At 37.3% G+C, this 25,644-nt stretch overlaps 3 protein-coding genes across 3 annotated transcripts in view; 2 read left to right on the top strand and 1 right to left on the bottom strand.

The window, feature by feature from the left end:
• The window catches only part of LOC113118562 (nuclear receptor-binding protein 2-like), a 465,395-nt gene that overhangs the window by 73,311 nt on the left and 366,440 nt on the right, over positions 1-25,644 (bottom strand). The gene's annotated exons all lie outside the window — the stretch shown is intronic.
• LOC113118628 (transmembrane and ubiquitin-like domain-containing protein 1) lies at positions 602-11,162 on the top strand. The gene is made up of 3 exons (XM_026287947.1): positions 602-719; positions 3,168-3,739; positions 10,259-11,162. The coding sequence occupies exons 2-3, from the start codon at positions 3,213-3,215 to the stop codon at positions 10,608-10,610; spliced, it is 879 nt and encodes a 292-aa protein (XP_026143732.1). The 5' UTR covers positions 602-719; positions 3,168-3,212; the 3' UTR covers positions 10,611-11,162.
• Positions 14,948-23,222, top strand: LOC113118663 (SWI/SNF-related matrix-associated actin-dependent regulator of chromatin subfamily D member 3-like). The gene is made up of 4 exons (XM_026288006.1): positions 14,948-15,183; positions 17,818-18,005; positions 22,507-22,599; positions 23,035-23,222. Exons 1-4 carry the CDS (start codon positions 15,106-15,108, stop codon positions 23,060-23,062), a joined length of 387 nt encoding a protein of 128 aa, XP_026143791.1. The 5' UTR covers positions 14,948-15,105; the 3' UTR covers positions 23,063-23,222.

Genomic DNA, 25,644 nt, shown 5'->3' with positions numbered 1-25,644 from the left:
AGGGATTATGCGGTGATCTGCTGGCCTGTCAGACTTAATGGATTCAGCCGTTCATCACAGTCTGAACAGGTGCGATTGGCAGCTCTGGGTTTGTCACATCAGCATCTGTGTGTGAAGGACAGACAGTTAAAGCAACATCAGATGATCTAGTTGCAAAATACATGCACCACGTATTCACTAAAAGAGCAGCGCGTGTGCATTTTGGCACTGCTGTGTTGACAGCTAAAGTGTTCGAATTTTCTTAAAGAAACCGTTCACCTTCACTCCCCCTCATGTCGTTCCAGATCTGTTTTACTGGCTTTCTTCTGAAGAACAAAAGAAAATATATTTTAAATAATGTTGGTAACAAAACAGTTTTGATGACAATTAAGAAATTCATTAAAATATATTTTATGTTCCACTGAAGAAAAAGTGAGTAAATTCCGACAGTTTTTTTTATTTTTTTATTATGGGTTGAACTATACCTTTAAGTACTTTCTATTTCCAGAATAACAGAAAGTTATCCGTGATTAATAATATCGAGGGAAAAAAATGGTTTAATTTTGACTAAATAATTAGTTGTCTAAAAGGATTTCAGTCAAACCAGTATTTTGAAGGTAGATTTTTTAACCGGAAGTAGCGTTCGTTATTGTGGCGTCGTTCTCTCCTGCCAGGGATAAGGAAGCTCATACGTTAAACGGTGAGAATCATGGACCATCATACGATGTGATATGTCAACGGTAAGTCAACGGTTTTCGGAGCCTCGGAGATGTTTGTAAGAAGTTTTAATTCCACTAATTTCGAGGACACATTCAGCCGAGGCTTAGATAAAGGAAACGGCTGTGTTGAGCTCGTGTTAGCTGCTCTCGAGCTTGTTTCGTGGCGTAGCGGTGCGCGAGCGCTGACCTGCCTTTACCTTCAGGGACAGATTTTGACTAATAAACACACACACCTGATGCGTATCAGACCGAAACTCATTGATTTAGAAGAGATTAGAATTATCAATTTTTTTGGTAAAAAAACAAAAAACAAAAAAAAAGTCAAACTTTTTTTGTGATTGTATTGGTTACGTGACTGTTGAGATCAGTTTTTTTCGTTTACTCTTCGTTCTCTTACCTTTCATTACAATTCATGATTAGACGCGTAAATTCAGCTGTCGTTCATGTGTACGATCATACCTTTGTATTTAAATGACGCTTTTAAAAAAGGTTTTACTTTTAAAACTGTATATAGACGGTTATGAAAAGTATGTCCTGATGTATTGACCCTCGTGTTGTGTCAAACCCGTGTCACTATTTCTGTGGATCAGAAGAGGAGAAGCTTCTCTTCACTTTCACTGTATGGAGTAAAATGATGTGAAAGTGAAGACAATGTTCTGCCTAACTGAAGTTCTGCCTCTTTTGTTTCATGCTTGAAAGAAAGCCATAGAGATTTGGATCTCATTCTGAGGAACATATTCTACCATCTTTGCTCTTGTGAAATACTGTGGAGTGGACAGCATGCGTAATGAAAGCAGCTGTCATCAGTATTAGATGTGACCTGAAACATGCTGATGTCCACATCTAAAGAGTGGAAATGTCAGGTTAACTGAGGGACCACTTCACTGCTTCTCTGTTCAAAGGTTGCGGCTTATGCTTGTAACAGTTTAAAGGATTGTACACAGAGGCTATTTTCTTTAACAGTCACGCTGTGGAAAAACATCAAATTTATAGACCAATTTATTGCCCTAAAATGATCCAGATGTGGTTATATTATATGCTTTCATTTTTTAAAGCAAGACACTACAGCCAAAAATAAGTTATTTAATTATTATTATTATTATTATTATTATTATTATTATTATTTTAATGTGCTGGTTAATTTTTTTTACAAATTTGCGATATTTGGCTTTAGTCAAGTCTTCACTAGACTAGTCTTATGACTAGTAGAAAGAAAACATCTAAAATACGATTTCAAAGTAATATACAAATACAAAGTGTGTGTTTTTACTCTCTAAGGTTTCATTTACAATATACATCTTTAAAAGCTGTTTTCTCATTATTTTTTTTTCTCATGCACTGAGCCAGAAATGTTTACTTCAGTAGTACTTGCACACCCTAAAATGTTATCTCCTTGTGCATTCTAAAGGTTTTTACAGAGGAGTTTGTTTGTATATGATTTGCCTGATTTATGTAATACTAGCTGCTTACTAATAACACGAGGAACTTTTTTTCCCGTCTGCTGAAACTAGACACTATTGTAATTTGAGCTGTAATAAAGGATATCCAAATTCTCTTCTGTAAAAACCTTCAACTGTAATATGTCAACAAAATACAAGAATAATTTTAAACTTGGCTTAATACAATGTTCAGATTTCTGGAAATGTGTGCATTTTGGTGCATTTTGATTGGATAATGCATCATTTACATATTCAAGCATAACATTTCAGAAAACAAGTAATACAACAGAGATGTCTTTATGTGATTAATCAACTGGAGAAGTATGATTATATGTTATTTAGCCTTTGTATGTTATTCACCTGTGGTGTCTTGCCCTTATAATTATCTCCCTTTTGCCCCTGCAACTGAACCAACCTGTGATCATTGGCTCAAATTTGAACCACATTGAATTTTTTTTTTTTTTTTTTTTTTTTTTACATTTTAAAGATTCCTCTTGATGGATTTTTTTTTATGTTATGGTTATATGGGGAAAAAAGTCATATTGAATATTAGAATAACCAAGTTTGTTTAAAAAAATAAATTAATTAAAAAATGTGTTGTGATACAAATTCTTAAAGCTTCCACTGTAGCTCAAGCTTAATTCACAATATATTTATATTGTCTGTAGCAGACAATTTGAGTGTGAGGGGCTAAATCTTAGTAAATGTAAAATATTTGGGTTATATTTTAAAGCTATTAGGATGCTGAAAGGCTATTATTTAAATAAGAGCAATGTTTGCCCTGTATGATTTTTTTATGGTTATTTTTATAGGAAACAGGAAGTTTTAGTGCTTTCTGTCCACTAAGGTTCTGTTACCAAATAGAGACTTTGGATTTTTTTTTTTTTTTTTTTTTTGTAGTGAATATAAATTATTGAAGTTTTTCCTTAAAAAGTAAATAAATATGGTTAGCACTGTACTGATGCATAATGCAGACCCTGTATAATGAACTGGCTGGAATGTCTTCAGTAATTGTGAATATATGCTGTAGGTGCCTAGTCTGAAGTTGCCTTAGTCCAGGACCCTGCAGACCAGGATGGCTCTAATAGAGGGGGTGGGTGATGAGGTCACCCTGCTCTTTGGAGTGGTGTTCCTGGTGCTCGTCCTGGTTCTGGCCTGGGCCTCCACTCACACTGTTGTACCCCCTGAACACCTCCTCTCGCCCAGCCAAGGGACCTCCCCCTCCACAGAGACTGACAGCCAGGAGTCACTCCCCCCTGGTAACACAGACTCGTCGTCACCTGGCAGCATCAGGGAGAACAATAAGAGTGAGCCTGGAACAGAAGCGGGAGCAGTGGGACAATCCTCGGATGGTAGTAGGGCTGGGGAAGGAGAGGGAGGCCTCCTAGAAGAAGCAGGTATTGGGAGAGATGGGTTGAGACATCGAGAATCAGCGGGTCCCTCAAGTCAACCTCCAGCCAGCGCCCCAAGTGCCACACAGCCTTTGGCCGAAGATGCACTGAATGACACCCAAAGAAACATGGTGCTCAGGCTGAAGTTCTTGAATGATACAGAGAGGACAGCACAGGTGAATCCTCAAGACACCATTGGTTACGTTAAACGGTAAGCAACTGAAAACTGACCATAAAAAAAAAGAAGAAAAAAAAACATATATATACATTTTATATATATATAAGGGTTAGTTCACCCCAAAATTTAAATTGGCCCATAAACTACTCGCTCTCAAGTCATCCTAGATGTATATGACTCTTTTCTTCCAGTCAGAGTTATTTTAAAAACTGTCTTTGATCTTTCAAGCTGTTTAATGCGACTCAGTGGGTGTTGCAGTGCTTCAGTCCAAAAGAAGTTAAATAAAAAGCATCCATCCTTAATAAAAAGTGTCTCACACAGCTCTGGGGGGTGACAAAGTCGAATCAATGCATTTTTGTAAGGAAATAATCATATTTGAAACGTAATAATCATTTAGAGGGGACCTATTATGCCCCTTTTTACAAGATGTAAAATAAGTCTTTGATATCCCCAGAGTGTGTATGTGAAGTTTTAACTCAAAATACTTTTTTTGGCCAAAATGCATAATTTCATGTATTCCCCTTTAAATGCAAATTCAAGAGCTCAAGCACCTGACAATACTAGTCTTTGCAAATAAAAACTCCTTTTCTGTCAGTACAAGCCTGTTATCTTTACAGAAAACGTTGGTTTTCATGAGACTCACCGGCGCATGCGCAACACTGACCTCATACCTCATCCGCCCGGAGCTGCTGCCGTGTACAACTGTTGGCGCAAGTTACATTTAAGTGATTATTACGTTTTGAAGGGATATTTTTCTTACAAAAATGCATCGATTCGCTACAGAAGTCCTTTGTTAACCCCCGAGGGCTGTTTTTATGGATGGGCACTTTTTATTTAAAGTAAGATGAAAATTCTAAGCTTCCTATCACTGTTTATAAGTCCTGTACATTAGGTTTAAATCCATCCAAGGTTAAAAAACATTGCCATTTTGTCAAAATATCATTTTAAAATTACCTCAATTCTCAGAGATCCCCAAACGGTTCGCGTGAAGCTGTTCAAAAGATTCAGTTTCCTTAAACCCCACCTTTCGGTAGCATACTGTGTTCTGATTGGTCAACTGACATAGTCAGTTTTGATTGGTTGTTCCGCACACACCTCCACGGTAAACTATGCGTTAGCATCTGTTTGGGCTGAATTATCTCTTATTCCTCTCACCGCGAAGCAAACAGTAAAATAAAAAACTTGAACATTCTCGCTGCTTTTTCTTCTGTGTGCTTTTCAAGCAAATGCTTTGAAAATCCCGCCTTGTACTCACCGAGATTAGAAAAGCAGTCATCAGTGAAATGTTGTGAACACAACAAAAGGTATTTGTTGTACTGCTCTGGTACTGTGGTAAAAATGATCTTCTGATCTTCATTCTTTGGCAGTGAAAATAAAACACACCGTCTCCTTGACATGATGCGCTCACACCAAACAGAGCGTCTGTGTGTGTGTGTGTGTGTGGGGGGGGGGGGGGGGTCAGAGTTTCGTTTCTCCCAAGACGGTAGGCGGAGATTATTATGCAAAGTGTTCCTAGTGACATACATAGCGATGGGCAAAAGATTTGAAATCTATAACGACTCGTTTCAGCGATTCAGAGTCGACTCCTTACTTTAAAAGCCAATACCTTTATAAATAGTGTACTTTTTGGTTTAATTACTTTGCACATTGTTTACACAGATGGATAGCTACATCATACACTGTAATACAGGTAATTTTTGATTTCCCATCTGTGTGGCTCTTTAACTTCTTTTGGACTGATGCACTGCAACACCCGCTGGGTGGCATTAAACCGCTCGAAAGATCAAAGGGTTTTGAAATCTTTGACTCCGACTGGATTCGTCTAAAAGAAGAAAGTCATATACACCTAGGAAGCCTTGAGGGTGATTCATTTATGAGCTAATTTTCATTTTTGGGTAAACTAACCCTTTAAGATGCTCAAGGCAGCATTTAAATTTCAGCACAACGATGGAAATATGGTAGTTTTTATTTTTTTGAATTAGCCAGAAAACTTTAACTTTTATGTAAATTTAATCAAAAATTGTGTTCAATATTGCATGTCTTGTTTGCTTCCTCAATTCAATTAAAATAAATAATTTAACAGGCATTCTCAAATTAATTTTAAACTGTTGTCGTGCTGCTTCTGTTTTCATGCCTATAACAAGATGGCAGTTGTACAGTGACCATTCAGCTCTTCAGAGGACATTTTTCTTGTTTATTCAATTTTTGCATATTGATTATATCCTTGGCTATCCAAAAGAAGGCTTCTTCCAAGGAAATGTCTGCTGCAGCAGCCTACACACAGTTACCGGCCAGAGACCTTTTGTTCCAACCCCACTACTTCTTCCTATGCAGTGTGTAGCACTATGCTTTCAGTCAGAAGAGTGAACCAAAAAGAGACATCCTTAAGCCTTGTGAGACACAATTATCCATTCTTACAAGTAGTACCAGTCTATTAAAATCAGGCAGAAGTGTACTTCAAAGTGTCTAGTGGAAATATGAGGAATTGAGTATTTGGGAGTCCATATCATGTTTGCATTATAGGTGAATGCACTCTTTTGCTAGGTGATAGGTCAGATCGAAGAGATTTTAGTTTTGGGAAGTTATTCATTGGGAAGACGTTATTTTGTTCTGTTATGAATGGAATTTAAACTTTTCTGAGCAGCTTTACAGAATACCTACAATCTCTGCTAATAATTTCATTTTAAAAAAATTGAAAAGGGATCTGCACACTGTTATGCTCCCTTTATTTTTTAAGAAGTTAAAACCAGCACACCCCATCTTTTTTTAATTACTTTGCAAGTCTAGAATTCTAGAATTGATCAATGCTTAACAATATAAAATACAAGTACAAAACGAGACCATATAAAAAAAAAACATCGCTCTTAAATACAAAATAAATCAATTAGAAACATGAATTAATATTATAGTGAAATTACTCTGGGCACAAAGACAACAACAATAATTACCCAAAGGGATATATAAAAAATGAGTGGGTCATTCAGGTAAACTTACATCAGCTCTTACAAGATGATCACGTATATTAGCAGAGCGTTTATACACAAAACTTTGGGTTTTTTCAAAGATCTCACTAAGGGGAGGATCAGATTTTAAGATATACCAGTGTTTATTTATGATATTTTTTAAATCTGAACAAATAGGAGAATATTGAACAGTACATACAATGGATTTATTTTCTGATTTTAATGCGTTTTTATTTAGAGAGGTCTCTTGACTATCATTTCCAAATCTCCTAACTGCAGACTGTATCCAATCTTCATTGTAACCTCGCTCCATAAATCTGTTAACCAGATCAGTACTTTGTTGTATATATGACTGTTCAGGACTACAAATTCGACGTATCTGGTTAAATTGACTAATGGGCAAGCTACGTTTCAAAGTTGTAGGATGGTAGCTCGGTCCATGCAAAAGTGTGTTACGGTCAGTGGGTTTTCTATAAAGATCTGTGATTATTTTATTGCCATTCCTAATAATACGAATGTCTAAAAAGGTAACACATGAATCATTATAATTCACTGTAAAGTGTAAGTGTTCATCATAAGTGTTAAGAAAACTGGAATTGTAGCAATTGATTTTCAGTACCTGACAATAACAAAAATATCATCAATATACCTTCACCAAATTACAATATTAAAAAAAAAGGTAAAGTTTCTTTAGACCATTAAATATGAATTTCTTTTCAAAGAGACCCACATACAAGTTAGCATAATTTGTTAATATCTTATAAAAAAAAAAGGGAAGCTAACAATATTTACACACTTAAAACTCTTTCCCCTAAGGGCTTGAATTTAGAAGTTAACTTTAATTCAAGTTTCTGACAAAGGTCTTTGACTGAAACACTGCTGGTTTTAACTTCTTGAAATAAAGGGAGCATAACAGTGTGCAGATCCTTTTTCAATTTTTTTATTAATCCTTTGATCTTGCACCTGGTCAAGACTTTTTTGGATGTGTGTATTTTTTTTTTTTATTAATGATAGCATTTAAAACACTATTTCGCTGAACAATTTTTTCACCACCAAACTCCCCAAAAATGTTGCATTAAAATTCATCAGCACTGCATTTTTTAGAGGACAGAATTTCATTTGTGCCTGCATTTTTGCATGGTGTGAACCTGAATGTATTATTTGTTCCTGAACATTTTTTTGGATTGCTGAAGGCTATGAGTTGGCTTTTTTCTTTCGCTTTTTTATTGAATTTTATCTGGAGCTAAACACTAAATCTTATTACAACAATGTTTACATTAATTGTGAATTGAACTGTGCTTATAGTAAGCATTTAATGTATAAACTCGTTCTACTGTATCAAATTTAACATCCCTTGAAATCAGAATCTACAAGCAATTATTTTTGATTATGTATATATATATATATATATGTGTGTGTGTGTGTGTATATATATGTGTATATATATATATATATATATGTGTGTGTGTGTGTGTGTGTGTGTATATATATATATATACATACACACACATATATACATACACACACACACACACACACACACACACACACACACAGTGGGTATAGAAATGAATCACCGCCTTTTAAAACGATCACAATTAGTTGCTTCGCAGTCGGAAAATGAAGACTGATGCAGTTTTTGTTTTATCCACCTGTATTTACTCTACTGTATAAAATCCAAGTGAAAGAAGTAACACCAACATGTCAGGGTGGAAAAAAATCACTAAGTGGGAAAGGATCACCCCCTCCTAAAAATGACTTGTAACAACAAAAATACAGCTCCGATCACAGCATCCTCCATCCTCCTGTTGTTAACATTTTTCTTCTTTGTTAACGTTGTTGAATGCCACGCACCAATTACATTGCTGTCGACCGGCTTCTGTCACATCCTAGTACACACTGTCAGTGCAAATGCAACCCTTTTAATGGTACTGGGAAATAGTCTGTGCAAAATCGTCCCAGTACTTTAGTACTGTACCTTTAGTTCTGGAACTAAAGCGGTGCGAAAGGCCCTAACGGCCCACAAAGCCATTTGACTGTCAACTGTGATCAGCTGTATTCATTTTGATTAGCTCCGCATGAAAAGAGCTTCCCTGGAGCATTTCAGTCCTTGGTCGTTCAACTAAAGCAGTCAATCAACTATGGATGTCAAGGCACTGTCAAAAGATCTCAGGATAAAGTTGTGGACAGGCGCAAAGTCAGGTGATAGATATAAAAAATTTAAAGGCTCTGTCAATGCGTAAAAGCGCCGTGAAGTGAAAGGTATTTGGTACAACACAGACCCTCCATGGATCAGGAAATCACTCCACACCAGATAAATGAGCCAGGAGTAATCAGAGAGGTTACCAAGAGGCCTACAGCAACTCTGAAGCAATTGTAGGAATTTATGACAAAGAGTGGTCATTGTGCGCATGTGACAACAATATAACAAATTCTCCACAAATGTGGCTTGTATTTGAGGGCTGCAAGATAAAAGCCGCTCTTCAAGACAGGCCATATGCAGTCATGACTGAGCTTTGCCAAAACGCATCTTGAAGATTCTGAGGCAGATGAGGCTAAAATTTATTTACTATCCAAATAACAGCATTCCTACATTAAAACACGGAGGTGATGATGTCCTGTTATAGGGATGTTTGTCAGGATAGAAGGGAAAATGGATGGGGCAAAATACTGTCCAATTCTTAAAGAAAATCTGCTGCCCTCTGCCATAAATTTGTCAATGGGAAAAGTTTTACCTTCCAGTGTGACAATAACCTAAAGCACACACGGGGTCCTTAAAATGTCTTAAATAATTTTTTCCTAATAAAAGGCATTAAAAAGTCATAAAATGTCTTAAATTCAGATTCAATTGGTCTTAAATATTTTTGGTCACATTAATGCTAAAATATCTTGCCTAAAACTAAATAACTGTTTACAATCATTGGACAGACTGAATATTTTATTTTCTCTCAATCTTGGCAGCTACCATCAGAGAGAATCACCGTAGCAGAATACAGGTCGAACTACCTTTTAAAAATTGAACATATCTGCAGAAACCCTGCACACAGCAAAACTGACCACACAGTGGTTGAAGGAAAAAAGGTGAATGTCCTTGCATGGCCTAGTCAGAGCTCAGACTTGAGAACCCCACTGAAAATCTGTGGAATGATGTGAATACTTCAGTCCACAAACAGTCTCCATCAAACTGAACTGAACTTGAGCAGTTCTGCAAAGAAGAGTTGGCAAATATTGCCAAGTCTAGAAGTGCGGTTAGTAGAGACCGAGACATATCCCAACAGACTAAAGGATGTAGTTAAAGCAAAAGGTTGTTCGACAAAATACTGACACAAGGACATGATCCTTTTTCAAAAAAAAAATGTGTTCTGTTCTGTTTTTTTTTTTTATATATTTCAATTAGGTATGCACTTAAATTGCACTGAGTAAAAAGCTGGATAAAACAAAAACTTTGTTTATCTTCATTTCAGGCTGCAAAGCAACTACGTCTCCTAAAAATGTCTTAATTTTTTATAAGCTTAAACAAGTAAAGCAGAATGTATAGGTGTTTGTATTTCTGTGAATGTAACATCTATGTGTTTGATTATATTTTCAGGACTTACTTTGCTGGACAGGAGCACCAGGTACGTCTGATTTACCAGGGTCAGCTCCTTCAGGACGATGCTCAGACGCTGGCTTCCCTCAACCTGTCCGACAACAGTGTTCTGCACTGCCACATCTCACAGAATGCCACTCGGGCCATGCCTGCCGGGGCACGGGCTGCTGATCAGGTTCATGTGGCGCTCAATGTGGGCAGCCTCATGGTGCCTCTGTTTGTGTTTATGCTGTCTGTACTCTGGTACTTCCAGATCCAGTACCGGCAGTTCTTCACTGCACCTGCCACCGCCTCACTCGTGGGCATCACCATCTTCTTTAGTTTTGTTGCATTTGGGGTGTATCGCCGTTGATGGCTGTTTCGGTCCACTCATATTCAACATTTGTGTTTGCACACATACAGATACACATTCTTTGCACTTGCTCACCAATACCAGTGGCAATGTCTTCTTGCATTTTTGGACTTTTCAGGTTTGCTGAAGGCTGGGATTTCAGGGAAACATCTCTGAGGTCTTTTTTATTTTATTTTTCCTCCATCACTTTTGCTATTTTTTATCTGCACCAAGTTTATGCTTGTGTTACAGGTAGAAATATGCTATATATTTGATTTTTAAAAGAAAACTAGAGATTCGTATTGAGCCTGTCCTCTTATTTTTTTTTTTTGTCACCTTTTTTTTTTTTTTTATGTGCATGCTGCCAGTGTGAGACTGGGGCTTGCTTGTAAGAGGTTATGTGAGCTGATGGTGTTTGAGTTTCAAGTGGGGCTCCTCTGGCCCTCTGCCAGACACAAACTACTAAAGCAGGTCAGGTAGAGCTGCTCTTATATGTTGGGACAATTACAATCATTTGTGTACAATAAGGCTTTTGAAATGGAGATATAATCTATTAAATCATTGTTTTATTTATTGGTGACTGCTTTCATTTTTAAAATGTTTTACCACTGCTCATATGATTATTTTGAGACTGATTTGTCCATTTTTGCAAAACCGCACACAATTGTGTACTTTAGCCCCCAAAACAGTATTGGACCATAAGGTCTTGAGTGCCATTTAATTATATATATATATATATATATATATATATATATATATATATATATATATATATATATATATATATATATATATATATATATATATATATATATATATTTATTTTAGGGGTGTAACGGTATGCAAAAATCACGGTTCAGTACTACCTTGGTTTTAAAGTCACTGTTCAGTTTATTTTTTTTGGTACAGTAAGGGAAAGAAATCAAACATTAAACTGCAGGTTGTTTATTACTATAAACTTTATTTTATTTTTTTTACAATTTGTTTACACTTTTTAAAATACTTTTTAATAAAATATATATAAAATAAATAACTGATTACAGTGCAGCATTACCAATCCCAGCTTGTAGGCCTGCTCATATTTAAAAAATATATATAACTTTTCCAAAGTGGAGCATCAAGTTTCAGTCTTTAGACCTGCTCAGCTTTCATTATTGCGTTGGACTGATCGGAATTAAGAGCAAAGGTCGACGGGAGCTGCGTTTCAATTACAATCGTTTTTTGTCCTAGTTGTAGTGATGTTCACACTCACGTGATGCCTTTTGAAAACTTTAGACCGGTGACACGATGGCATATTGCACCTGTCAAACATAAGTCTATTTTGCCGTCAATACTGTTGACGGTGTCCTTTATCAGTAGGCTTTATATTTATGCTCAACATGAAAAATATATATATTTTTGTCGTGAAGACGAGATCCTGGTCTGTCCGCGGTCTCCCTCTATGTTACCTTCAAAAGGAGCAGCATGCCAGCGCCGCGTCAGGCACGTTTCTGGTGTGTAAAGACACAGAAAACGCGAAGCAGAAACGCCACGCTCACGCCACGGACATGACAAGTTCTTGAAAGATAATGTCCTAAAAGAGAAAACAGAAGAGTATCAAAATAAGTGTCTTAATTTCAGAAATTATATATTTTTGTTTAACCATTTTAAACCTTAAGGCCTTTTTTTATGAGTGTGAAATGAATGCATTCATGCACTCTTTATAAATCATGTCGGTTTTAAATCCAAATAGCTTTGAGTCCACTAAAAATGTGTATCTGTGAATGGGGAGATATGTATGCAAATATTCAATATCTGTAAAAGTAGGCATTGTTTCAAATTTAAACTCACTAAAATCATTGTATTTAGGAAAATTTCTCCATTGTTGCAGTGTAAGTTCCCTTTCGAAAATTAACCATGGTTTTACTACAAATGAAACCAAAAAACCATGGTTACTATAGTTAAACCATGGTAACCACAAATTAACCATGGTTTTGCTATATTAACCATAGTTTAACCATGGTATATGTAGTAAATCTGTGGTTAAACAAATGGGAGTCAATACACCAAAAAACCATGGGTTACTACAGTTTTACTATAATTAAACCATGGTTATTTTTCGTAAGGGTTTTATCCATCGTGGCAAGTAGCGAAAATGTCCCTTTTAATGAAATGCGTTTTACGTCAATGCGTTCGAAGTGCACAGATTGCTTTCATTTTTTTGTAGTTTGACGACGTTCCCTTAATCCTTCATTGACTCGATCCCCGGATTCCCCGCGCCTGCGCCCATGCGTCTGCCGCACTCACCGCCGCCAGAGCCTGACTGAAATCACAGACACGGGGCCTTCCTCGCCAGCATCCCTCCATCCAGCTCTAATTCCCAGAGGAGGGGGGAGTAGCCGAGAATCTGTCTGGAACAACGAAGAAGTTGCCGGACATCCACCGCGTGTGTTTCAGGGGTTCCGGCTCTTCAGCTGAACTGAGGGTATCAAACTTGCAGCAATGGAAAGAAAGGTAGGAATGCAACGCCATCGCAACGAGTCATTATCCGATTCAGTCTATACCGCAAATGCGTTTCACCATCTATTATTTCAAAGCGTTTCTGCTTAGCACGTGAGTCCAATTCATATGTATATACTAGCTACTGTAATTTTGCTGTTTTTATACATTGATACTAATTAACAATATTATTGGACTGTAAACAATCTTGCGCGTTAGATTGACACCTGTCCACTGAACTATTAATCATGTCATTCAGTTGTTATTTGTTAGGAGTCATCTTTTTTTGCCTCCATAGGACTACACAGTTTTGTATAGCTCAGAAATACAATGTCTGCTTATAATCAACAGTAGTTTGCCTCAAAACTTCTTGCAGCTGCTTTAATATTGATGTAGCCTTTCTTGTAACTTATATGGCACTGCTGATGAACATCCTCGTTGAGCCCAACATCTGCTCTGCATTGTGTCTATGTGCTTTCGGACAGTGTTGTTTGCAATACTGAAGTTTGTAATTCCAGTGGAGGCCTATCCATTCAGCAACACCACATCATATTTGCTCCTTTACCACAAATACTAGGCTAGGCAGTGTGCTTTTCTCAAAAAGAGATTTTATAATGTGTGTAGGACTACAGAAAATGAATGAGCTTTGAAGCATCTTTTTTTTTTCTTTTTTTTTTTTTTTTTTGCATGTTGTGCACATTTATAATCAAGCTAATGTTTTTCCAAAACCTGCATTTGCCTACCCACCAAGCACCCCCAGCACCCCCTTCACTCTGATTGAATGGGACATTGCCACCCTCCAGTATTAGTTTTTATGGGGGTCCTTAAAGGGGGTTTTCTACCGTTGGAAGATATTTTTCCTCTTCTTTATTTTAATTTTTTTTTTTTAAATTGTGTTTAGCTGGTTCAATCAACTTGAAATGTTTTTTTTTTTTTATCAGTACGATGCTTATTATAACAATATACAAATGATAATAATAATAAAAAAATACATATTTTATTATTGAATATTCTATTGTAATTCTGATATATTTTTTTACTTGTGGAGACTTTTACAAATTGCATTTAAACAATTAACAAAGATTTACAAAAAAAAATTCCCCAACAGCTTGTCCGTGAACTGTGAACTCTTTCAGGGGGGAAAAAGAAAATATATAAGTTGCCAAACATTGTAGTCATGCAATAATACCTATTAATGTTTGGATCATCTGAAAAATTTAACCGCATGTTTACATCCACCTGCCCCTAAAAGTCCAAAAAATGTGCTTTCGTTAAAGTGAAAGTTAATCCAGTAATGAAAACTGGGTCAATGCAATGAAAATGAGTGAATCCAATGTTGTTTGGACCTCAAATTCTTCAAAATATATTCTTTTGTGTTCCACTAATGAAAGAAAGTCAGATTTGGAATGACACAAGGGTGGGTAAAAGATGACAGAATTTTAATTTTGGGGTGAACTATCCCTTTAATTGTTTACTGACAAACTAAGGCATAATCTGAGTGGACCCATTATGGCAGTTCACAGACAACTCTTCAGAATCCTGCCGGTAGAAACATTCCTTCAGAGTTCCCCTAGTGTTAGTCATTCACTATTTACCCTGTTATAATTCTCAGACTTAATAACCAGATGTGAGAGCAAAAGGATCATTTACCGCCACATAACCGCCTATTGGAACAGCACCATGTCTGTGTTTTGATAGTTCTGCTTGCCGTGTTGCTACTTTCAGCAGCATTCCACTACACATTGGTGGTCCAGCGACAGCCCCCTTCACAGACCCCCATCCTTCCCAACCCACAGTCTGTGAGGGAAGCTATACTAGAACAGAGAAAGAGAGAGACAGAGAGAGAGAGAGAGACTTTACTCTGGCCACACACTGACATGCTTTAAAAAGAGAGAGAGTGGAGAAAAGAAACGTCAGAGTGCAGAGAAGGAGGGAGGGTGCACTCTCTTTTGGAGGAGAGGGAAAGTGAGGGAATCATACAGAGGCAGAGGTACCCGGGAAATAGAGGGAACAAAAGAGAGACTGGGGGTTTTTATAAATGGACATGGAGGATTCTGCCGGAGGAGCTCGTAAAGCCACCAAGAGTAAACTGTTTGAGTTTCTCGTCCATGGAGTGGTGAGTGAGAGAGCGAGCGTGTTTGTTTGTGCATGTGGAAGCATGTAAATGGCTCTGCTCATGGGAAAAATAAGATGCAGCGGGTGTTATCCGTTCAGTTCTATATGATTTAAAAAATAGGAACTGCTGCATAGGAGAAAGGGTGAAAGGTTTTTGTCTTTAACATATGGAGGAAGATAAGGAAAGAGAAACTCCGGTACTGGTAGGATGAGAGATACTTGTATTTTGAGGGACGAGCACTAGTATGAAACAGAGGATGCTCTTTTAGTGTGTGTGCAGGCAGAGGAGGGTGTATAGCAGGAGCACCCTAAGGGAAGATCACACATAAAAAAAATCTTGCTGTGGTGTTTTATCCAGCCGTGAACATGTATTGGAAGCAAGGTTGATTGTATGTGTTTCGGGTTGTTTATTTAACTGCATAAAAATGAAAGGTTCATGACCACTTTTGAGAACTTTTGGGGGTTGTACAACTATTTTGAGGCTGCTTTCTAATGCTATTTGATATCAGATCAAATAAAAGCTATTATTTCTAGAGGCTTCTTTACTAAAACACAACCTTCAAGACATCCTAACCTTCTATTAGCTTTGCTTTTGCCATGTATTATTTCACAAAGCTCTTACACTCTGGAAATATTATCCCATAAAAATTATTCATGAATATTAAAGTATAGGTATTCAATAAATTGATGGATTGGGGTTGAATGCAGACTCTTCATGAGTGGTTACTGGAGATCACAAACCTCTCCGTGGTTTATAAATGAGAGATCACTTGGCCTATGATTGCTAACAGACCATGTACAATTATTTTTGTTTATTCATTTTAAATGTTATAACCATTCTAACCAGTTAAATATATTTTCATTATTTAATAGGTTGTACTACACACTTGCAAAGCTGTCCTTAAGCCATGTGGTGATGGTTAAATCTCAAAACCCTATGATTTGTTTTTTCTCTATTAATAAAGATTTGCATTGTGATTGATCTGGGAATAATAATATTGGTATCTACAAAAATATTTCTTGTACTGGTATCTCAGAACCGGTACATGTCTGGCACAGCAGTATTGAGAAAGTGTTGAGAAATGTATCCTGTGTGATGGTCCAGTGCTGCGGCCTCCTCCTGTGCCCTGAACACCTCCAAAGCAACCTTGAGAGCCATCGATTGGCAGAGACCTGCACCAGTTCCCACAGCGTCCACATGTTCACATCCCACTGCCTCCTCACTCAGATGTTCTGAGATTGGACCTGGCTTGGACCCCTCTGGAGCTTGGCCTACTTTGGGAAGTGATGCTCAGGTCGTGAGGGTCACAGCACCATACGGGAGCATCTCTGGCGGAGATCTACTGTACCCACACTGTAGGCAGGACTGTAGCTGGGGACTTTGGCTCACATTCTGGATGTTTCCACAACTTTGGTGCACATCCAGAGAGTCACGGCGACTTTGTGACTCTGACATTATGAATCATGAACAACAGACCTCAAATCTCCTCTGCAGGACACTAACTGCATTGAGAAATAATAACAGGACAAAAACCTAAAGATATTATTGCTCTTCAATCGTGGAACACTTTACAGTGTAAACCAATTTTTTTAACATTAATAAATGCTTTAGGTGTTGTGAACTGAATATTAACAACATTTTAAACAGCGTTTATTGATAGATTTTAAAATTTATGTTTATGTTTATGTTTCTGTCAATTAATATTTTTATCAATATATTAAATTATGAAATATAATGTGTATGGATATGCAGAAATTTAAATGTATTTGTATGTATAAATAATAAATGCTGTAAAATTATTGTTTATATTTTGTTTTAGCTATTGCAATAACTACTGTTGATGAATTGATATTGCTATATTCAATGTAAAAAAATATTCTATTCAATTTATTTATATATCACTTTTCATATTCACATTTATTAATCTGTTAATGTTAATTTATACATATGTTGACTAATATTTGTATCATTAAATTATTTATTAAATAAATTATTTATTAAAATGAAATTCTGTTACTGAATATACTTTGTAAAATGTATGTAAAAATGAAAAAAAAAAAAAATGAATGTATTTGTTTGTGCGTGTAACCTAGATAATAACCTAGAATGATAATAATAATAAAAAAAAAATCAGTTCCATTCAGTGTTATTCATATAGCTGTTTCACTATAAAAATCAGTCCAGAATTATATTGAGGAATGAAATTCCCCCCAAAACACAATGTATGTGGACTAGATGAATTGAGATGTTATTTGACAACACAGTTTGCACAGTTGTCATTTAGACTGCATTAGGCTGACTTACCCAGCACCTCTGTGTTTTGGAAGAGGGCGAGCAGCTGTCGTTTCTGAAGTGACAGACACAGGTGCGAGAGGCCCTGGCCTAATTCTGCTTCAGATACTGGAGGAGGAGCTCATAACAGCGCCCTATAGTGCCTTTGCTCAAAAGTGTCTTTGTGCATTATGTCAGCTTTCTGTAATTGATTTAAAAGCTACAACTTTGATGAATATGCATATACAAAACTTTCATATGTATTGTGTGTCAGACAGATAACATCGTATAACATGTCAAATGAGTTCAACACAGAATGTGTTGGTATCTGAATTTTAGTCTAAATATTTTTAATCTCCACAGCGTCCAGGGATGACCTCAGGGCCACGGATGCCCCATCAAGGCGCTCCCATGGGGCCTCCTGGTCCTCCATATGGGGGAACACCACCAATTCGTGCAGGGATGCCTAACTCAGCACTAGACCCCAATCGAAAACGTCCTGCCCCAACCCCGCCAGTGCAACCTCCCCCTGTCCCGAACCGTCCCAGAAAGTAAGTAGCACATTCTCTGCACACAACTGATGAGAAAAAATAAACATGTATTCCAAGAGCCTTTCATGTTGGCAAACTGGGCTTTTGATGCACTTTGTATGCCTGAATGAAATTTTATTAAGGTTTGTAGTCTTTTTGCCAGCAAGCTCTTGCCAAGTATAGCGCTCTCTAGTGACTGAAACATCTTATGTTTGGCTAGTGCAGGTGCTCTATCTTTAGACAGCAAAAGTTTGATCCCTGTTGAATGCCAAAATACTTCTAGGAGCATATTAATAGCACACCATAAGTAATCACTTAGGCACAGCTATTGCCTTTCACAAGAGAGTATCACTGTGCCCTTACTACAGAAGTGTAGAAGACTTGAAGGGAGCTGAATTTCTGCAGGGTATTAGTGTCTCATACTGTATGTGTTAATTTTGGTACAGCCTGTACTTGGAAGTATAACTGGCACTTGATTATCAGAACTGGATTATTAGCTTGACTTTAAAACTTGTTTATAGCTATTGATGTAGCTGCTAAGACCTAGTGTCAGATATTGAATCTTTTTCGATTCACATTGCTGTCTGTGTGGCATGTGTTTCCAAAACATTGTACATACACATCAGGATCATGTGATCATAAATTGCAAAATTTTGTACTTAAAGTTACGATTGCACGATCGACTTTGCTAACAGCCTTGCGGAAAGGACCTTCACGAAGGGATTCCATTGCTCTTTTTCATTTGAAACAACCCTGTTAAAAGCATTCCCTTACCAAGGGCGTGAAAGTGATGTTTGGAATTTGCTGTTAGTTTTTTCAGGTCTTGTCGTTTGCACTGTATTTGTCCTTGCATTTTCATTTCGACTGTATATGCATGTAAGAGTGTCAGTTGTGATTACTGAGAGGCAGCTTACTGAATTCAACAGATCTTGCTAGAAAATTCTAATTGTTTAACAAATGTTGTTTAACAAAACTGGATTATCAAAATTCAAAACATTTATCCCAGTACATTCTTGGCCAGAAATTCATAATCTTGCAATACAGCTTGATGCACAGATATTAACATTTTGCCCGCTGTAAATAAACCAATAATTATTTTTGTGTCATGGCAAATAACCAATAAATGGCCCTTATTAAATCTAATCTATACTATTTTGTCTACATAAAAAAATATAACATTTAATGAGTTTAGGCATTTACATTGTTATTTTGCAGACGTTTTTATCCAAAGCGACTTACAATTGGGGGATAAGCGATTCTTTTTTAAGAGGCAAACAGACACAGGAAGTGCATGCAATACCAAGTTTTAGACATTGTTCAAATAAGTTCAAGCTAGAAAAGAAGAAAGGTTTTTTTTTTCAGATGAAGTAAAGTAGCGTAGAAAGATAATGAGTTTTCAGCTGTCACTTGAAAATTGTCAGGGATTCAGCATTCCGGATAGGGGTGGGAAGATCATTCCACCAGCCAGGAATGATGAACGAGAATGTTCTGGAAAGTGACATTTTGAGCCTCTCTGTGATGGTACCATGAGGCGTCACTCACTAGCGAATTCCAGACTTCTGGAGGGGATGTAGATTTGTAATAGTGAGTGGAAGTAGACGGGTGCTGAGCCTGTGGCTGTTCTATAGTCAAGCATATCAAAGCACCTTGATGCAGGCTGCAACAGGTAGCCAGTGCAAGGAGATAAAGAGAGATGTAACATGGGCTCTTTTTGGTTCGTTAAAGACCAGTCATGCCACTGAATTCTGAATCATTTGTAGAAGTTTGATTGTGCTTGATGGAAGTCCAGCCAGAAGAACATTGCAGTAGTCCAGCCTAAAAATGACAGCATGCTCTGTTAGAAAGGGCCGGATCTTTCTGATATTGTGCAATGCAAACCTGCAAGATTGAGCAGTCTTTGCAATGTGTTCTTTGAAGGTCAGCTGGTCACCAAAGATTACACCAAGATTTCTTACCGAAGTTAATGGGGCAGTTTAAGAAAAACCTAGCTGGATGGTAAAATCATGCTGTAGATTTGGAGTGGCAGGGAAGACAAGAAGCTCAGTCTTTGCCAGGTTAAGCAGTAAATGATATTCATTCATCCATGCCGAGATGTCCACCAGGCGGCCTGAGATCCATGCAGCTACCGTTTGATCATCTGTTATAATAAAAGATAGAGCTGTGTGTCATCAGCATAGCAATGGTAGGAGAAGCCATGTGTCTGTATGATGGGACCCAGTGATGTCATGTATAATGAGAAGAGGAGGGGTCCAAGGACTGATCCCTGAAGAACCCCATTGACAAGTTTATGTGTTTTGGATTCCTCCCCGAGCCACCGTGAAAGACCCAGTAAGATAGGATTCAAACCAGCAAAGTGGAATCCCTGTGATGCCCAGTTATGAGAAGGCAGACAGAAGAATCTGATGATTGACAGTGTCAAAAGCAGCAGATAGATCCAGCAGAATAAGAACTGATGATTTGGAATCAGCTTTTGCAATCTGCAGGGCTTCCGTGACTGACAGTAGCACAGTCTCCGTTGAATGGCCACTCCTGAAACCTGACTGGTTAGCGTCCAGTTTGTTGTTCAGTTAAAGAAACAATGAAATATCTGGTTGAAAACAACTCTTTCAAGGGTTTTCGCTATGAATGGAAGGAGAGGGACAGGTCTGTAGCTATCTGCAAGAGAAGTGTTTAATGTAGGTTTTTTGAGCAGCGGGGTTACCAGAGTCTGCTTGTAAGCCTGTGAGGAGAGATGTGTTGATGATGTTGTTTGAGTGCTGGTAAAAGTGTAGGAGAGATTGCTTGGAGGAGGTGTGAGGGGATTGGGTCTAGAGGGCATGTTGTAGGATGGCTGGAGAGGAGAAGTTTTGATACTTCTGTCTCAGTGAGGGGACCGAAGGAGAAGATGGGAGTTTTAGCAGTGGGTGTGGTTAGTTTGAAGTCCTGTTTCTGTGAAGAATGTGGTGAAATCATCAGCTGTTATAGAAGTGGTGGGAGGTGGTGGAGGGGCATAGAGTGTGGTGGAAGTATGAAGATTTTGCAGTATGGACTTTCAGCAGGAAGATGGAAGCAAAGACTGATACATCCTCAGGTCTGACGGATCTTTTGATTTGCACCATTTTCTCTCTGCTGCCCAGAGTTTGGTCCGGTACTCACAAAGAACATCGGATAACCAGGGGTTAGAAGGGGCAGCCCGTGCTGGCCTGGAGGAGAGAGGACAAATATTGTCTAGACAAGAGGTTAAAGTAGAGCATAAAGTGTCAGTTGCTGCATTCACATCCAGAGATGAGAAATGGGTAGGTGAGGGAAGAAAGGAGGATACTTTGTAGGAAAGATTGGAGGGGAAAGAGAGTGACGGTTTAATCTTAAAGTAACAGGGATGGGATACAGGTTTGCAACATTGCATAGAGCGTTTTCCAGAGACAACAGGAATGGTTTGGAAACACATGATAGAGGTGAAAAGAGAGGACAGAAAGGCAAATAATTGAGTAAAAGGAAAATAATAAATAGTACTTAAGTGTGTTGCCTGTTCGTTGCTTGGTGAAGTTATGCAGGTAAAGTCGCAGGTCTTTACATTTGTTGGTCTTCTCACAACGGGGCTGAACGCTTCTGCTGGTGCTTCTGCGTCAGTGTACAGACATCATATAAATACACAGTCTTAGACACTAAAGTGAAAACAGTGAAAATGTGACTGCCTTCTAATTAGCACAGGCAATAGCCTACAGCAGGTAAATTCCTTCAAATCGAACCTACAGTTCACACTTAAATGCAGGAAGGGAGCAATGCAAATTACACAGTAAGTACAATCTAAAATGCAAACACCAACGAAAATACACAGTAGAAATAGGCAGAAAACGAAATATTCCTTCCTATCAGCAAATAATAATACGAACAGCAGATCTATAAACAAATATTATGCAAAACACTCACGCATCAAAACATTATAGTGTACAGAATGAAAAAACACATTTTGAGATTAGGATGAAAATGACTATTATTAAATTATTAGTGTTTTTGCAGAATTCATTTAAGTGAACATCATATGACTAGGCCATTTAAATGTAGGCTGAATTTGTTTGTTCAAAATACTGTAAAAACAGTAATGTTTTAAAATACTATTAGAATTTAAAACATCCAGTTTATATATAAAATGTAATTTATTCCTGTGATGCAAAGCCAGTCTTCAGTGTCACATGATCCTTCAGAATCATTCTAATATGCTGATTTGGTGGTCAAAAACACTTCCTATTAATTTCAATGGTGAAAACAGATTTGTTGCTTTATATTTTTTGTAGAAAATATGATAGATTTTTTAGGATCCTTTGATTAACTTACTGTCATAAGTTCATAATAAAATTATTAATTTCTTACAAATATTTTATGAAATCTTAATGACCCCAAACCTTTAAAGATTAGTGTATATATGTATTTTACATATTGTATACAGATATTGCCTATATATACCTATGTGTGTACAATATCGGCTGTTACTGAAAAATTCTGTTTAAGTAACTAACTAGAGACACCCCAAATCAACCTATAGGAAACCACTTGGATTTCCAGCAACAAATGAGATATCTGCAAGACAGATGGACATGAGAGACGCCCAATCAGATCCTTCAATTGGATGCTTCAAGTAGGCTATTTATTCTGCTGCATGTTAGTTTGACATTTTGTGATGTCCCTGCCTGATTGGTTTGTTCCTGTTTGCAGCTTCAAACTTGACTAAAGCATATTTCCCCAAATGCATGTGTGAACCTAAGGTAACAGATTAAAGTAAAGTAAAAACAAAATTACATTAACTAACTGAACACAATAGTCAACATGCTCTGAGAATGAATGTCCTGTTTCAGTGCATGTGAAGTAGAACATGCGGTTGCAGTCAGTTACCCTTCTGTCATGCCGTTTGTGTTAATTCAGAATGTTTTCTCTTTTATAGTTGACCTATGTTCAGTAAACGCTCATTTCATTCACCTGAATGCATTGATTATTCATTTTAGATCATGAATACGTGACTAGTGTCGATGCATTCACTCTCACACCCCCACCCATCTCAGTCTCTGTTTCTCAGCTTCTCCCGGAGGAGCAGTGTGGCTTAGGGTGGACGAGTCGGACCATGAGAAAGTTTATACTCCAGAGGGGGTGTGGATGTGAATGGGGACAGACATTTCCTGCTCCGGACCTGAGGAGCTCTCGGTGTCCATTGGAGTGTGGCATGTTTGTCTGTGGAAAAGCTTTTCTGCACTAACGAAATATATGCATCATGTTTTGGGGCTAAAAGAGAAATGAGAAATGAGGAACATCTTTCAGAGAACAGCAGTTGGATGCAACTCAATTTTTGTGGTCCAAACTGATGCTGGAAATGACATTTTAGAAGTCTGTATTTTCACACATATGGACTGCAAAGATTCGCAATGATCTGTTTTGCACAAATGTTATGGACCGCACAAACAGAGGATGTTCTTGTTGATCAGCACTGTTTTTTAATTCTGCACTGTAAAAAAAAACAAACAAACAAAAAATGTATGAATAAAAAAAGGCAGCTGTGGTTGCCAGATATTTGCAGTAAAAAAATATGGTGACAATGATTCCAGTGTTACAGGCTAGTCATATTGTTACCTGTATATTTGACAATGTAAAACTGTATGTTTCATTAAGTGATAATGTTTAAAAACATAGCTATTTTAACCATTAAATCTGCATTTTACCATAAAATGTACTGGTAACCACCATGATAAAAGTTGTAAAACAGAGAGCCACAAGGCCAAAACAGTGTACGGTGTCATACGAACAAAGACAAAATGCAACGCATACATAATTCAATAAACGTTGTAATATACGTCTTCATTAAATAACACGAATCGCCCTAATTTTGGACAATTAAAAAAATCTATATAATTTTATGTGTCACGCAGAAACCTCTGGTAATGTCCTTTTACTTTTTTTCACTGTAAATTATGTAGTAATTTATAGTTTTTACTTCCAAAAAAGCAAAAAACTTGACAGTCCTTTATAGTAAAAGTACGTAAAATACTACATTAAGCAAATTTTCAATGTATATTGTTAATTACCTTAGTTAACCATTTTTTTATAGTAGCATTTTAACTGTCCCCCTTCATAAAAATGACAAACAATTTTACAATATGTTAACTATGGCTTGCAGTTTGATTGCAAGAACGTGTCCTGTGTGAACAGCCCTTTACAATAACTGAGACAGCCAGATGTTAAAGCAACATGGCAACTCTCCTAGACATACAGCCACAAAACGTGCAAAAAATGTATATTTACGCATTCATAATCATGATTAAGTGTGATTTTCAACCTTTTTTTTTGATATTTTCTCGCTCTTATACTCTCTCTCTGATCACACACACACACACACAGCTGGAAAAACGTCTGGATGGGTCCCAGCTATTCAGCAGATGGCCTGTGGACTCTGCTATCAGTCACCATAGTAACATGCTTTCCCTCTCTCTCTTTCTCTTTCTTTCTTTCTTTCTCTCTGTTTTCCCCCCATTCATAGTGCCAAGAGAAGAAAAATGGCAGACAAGATTCTCCCTCAGAGGGTGAGGTCCATCACAGTGGCTTTTATCTATTTGTCGGTGTGTGTTTGTTTATTCATCTCAGAATTTTCAGTGCCAAGAGTGATCACACGGTACAGGTAATTATGCTGGTTTCTTTTTCCGGTTGCAAAAAGCTGAAAGGGATTGACAAGAGGGGTCCAAATTGTCACAGAGACTGCTCTTGTGAAATGTTTTCTTTCTCTCTGTGGGAAAAGGGTTTGATTCTGAAGGAATGTGATGGTGATGTGATGATCTGCATAGAGAAGTGGGATAAGTGCAGGCACACGACCTAATTTGGTCAAATGTTTCCATTGGGATGTGCTATAGTAATATACCACAATAGCAGGCACTAAGAGAGGATGTGGGTTCTTGAAATTGCTAATCCTCCCAAAGTCTTTATTGGGTTTTTTTTTTTTACAGGCAAACCAAAAAGAGTTAATTCGTTATGACAAGGTTTGTAAAATGCTGGAGGTCAACATGGGAAGGAGAGAATGATGCAACACTGTGAAAATCAGGAGAGCATCAGGTTACGATTTTGCAAGGAAATACATGATTGGTTTCAGTGACAAGACAAAAACGAGAATCAGAATCTAAAACAGACATTGACTTAGTAAAGTAGACAATGCCTGGTGAAATATTCAATCATTTTGCAAGGACTAATTGACTAATTGGTTTGGTTGCAATATCGGCCTACACTGTCTACATTTACCAATATTTTAGGCCCATATTACAACAAAGTATATCTTTAATTGTCAGAATATGAATAATTACTGTTTTCATAATGGAGTTTTACCTTTCATATTATCATCATAAGGTAAAAAAAGATTATATTAAATATGGGTTCACTTGCATTGTGGATAAAAATGGTTTGTGACAACAACTATGTGTTTTAGAAAGTGGTTTTCACCTGAATGATGAATGATGCCTTTAATTGTTCCTAGACCTGATTGCAGAATTACTTGTACACAATGCCTTTTCATTAGATCCGGGAACTGGTGCCAGAGTCCCAGGCGTACATGGACCTCCTGGCTTTTGAGCGCAAACTTGACCAAACCATTATGAGGAAGAGGGTGGATATACAAGAAGCCCTCAAAAGACCAATGAAGGTATGTTATGCT

Source organism: Carassius auratus, chromosome 2 (assembly GCF_003368295.1).
Source record: "Carassius auratus strain Wakin chromosome 2, ASM336829v1, whole genome shotgun sequence".
Lineage (NCBI taxonomy): Eukaryota > Metazoa > Chordata > Actinopteri > Cypriniformes > Cyprinidae > Carassius > Carassius auratus.
This window is presented reverse-complemented; position numbering and strand designations above follow the sequence as displayed.

Bases quoted from the DNA above. Each gene is read 5' to 3' on its own strand.
- LOC113118628 (XM_026287947.1), top strand. From the start codon at position 3,213: ATGGCTCTAATAGAGGGGGTGGGTGATGAGGTCACCCTGCTCTTTGGA. The intron at 3,740-10,258 runs GTAAGCAACTGA...TTATATTTTCAG, and splicing joins ACCATTGGTTACGTTAAACG to GACTTACTTTGCTGGACAGG.
- LOC113118663 (XM_026288006.1), top strand. From the start codon at position 15,106: ATGGACATGGAGGATTCTGCCGGAGGAGCTCGTAAAGCCACCAAGAGT. The intron at 18,006-22,506 runs GTAAGTAGCACA...ATCAACCTATAG, and splicing joins GTCCCGAACCGTCCCAGAAA to GAAACCACTTGGATTTCCAG. The intron at 22,600-23,034 runs GTAGGCTATTTA...TCTGTTTCTCAG, and splicing joins CCTTCAATTGGATGCTTCAA to CTTCTCCCGGAGGAGCAGTG.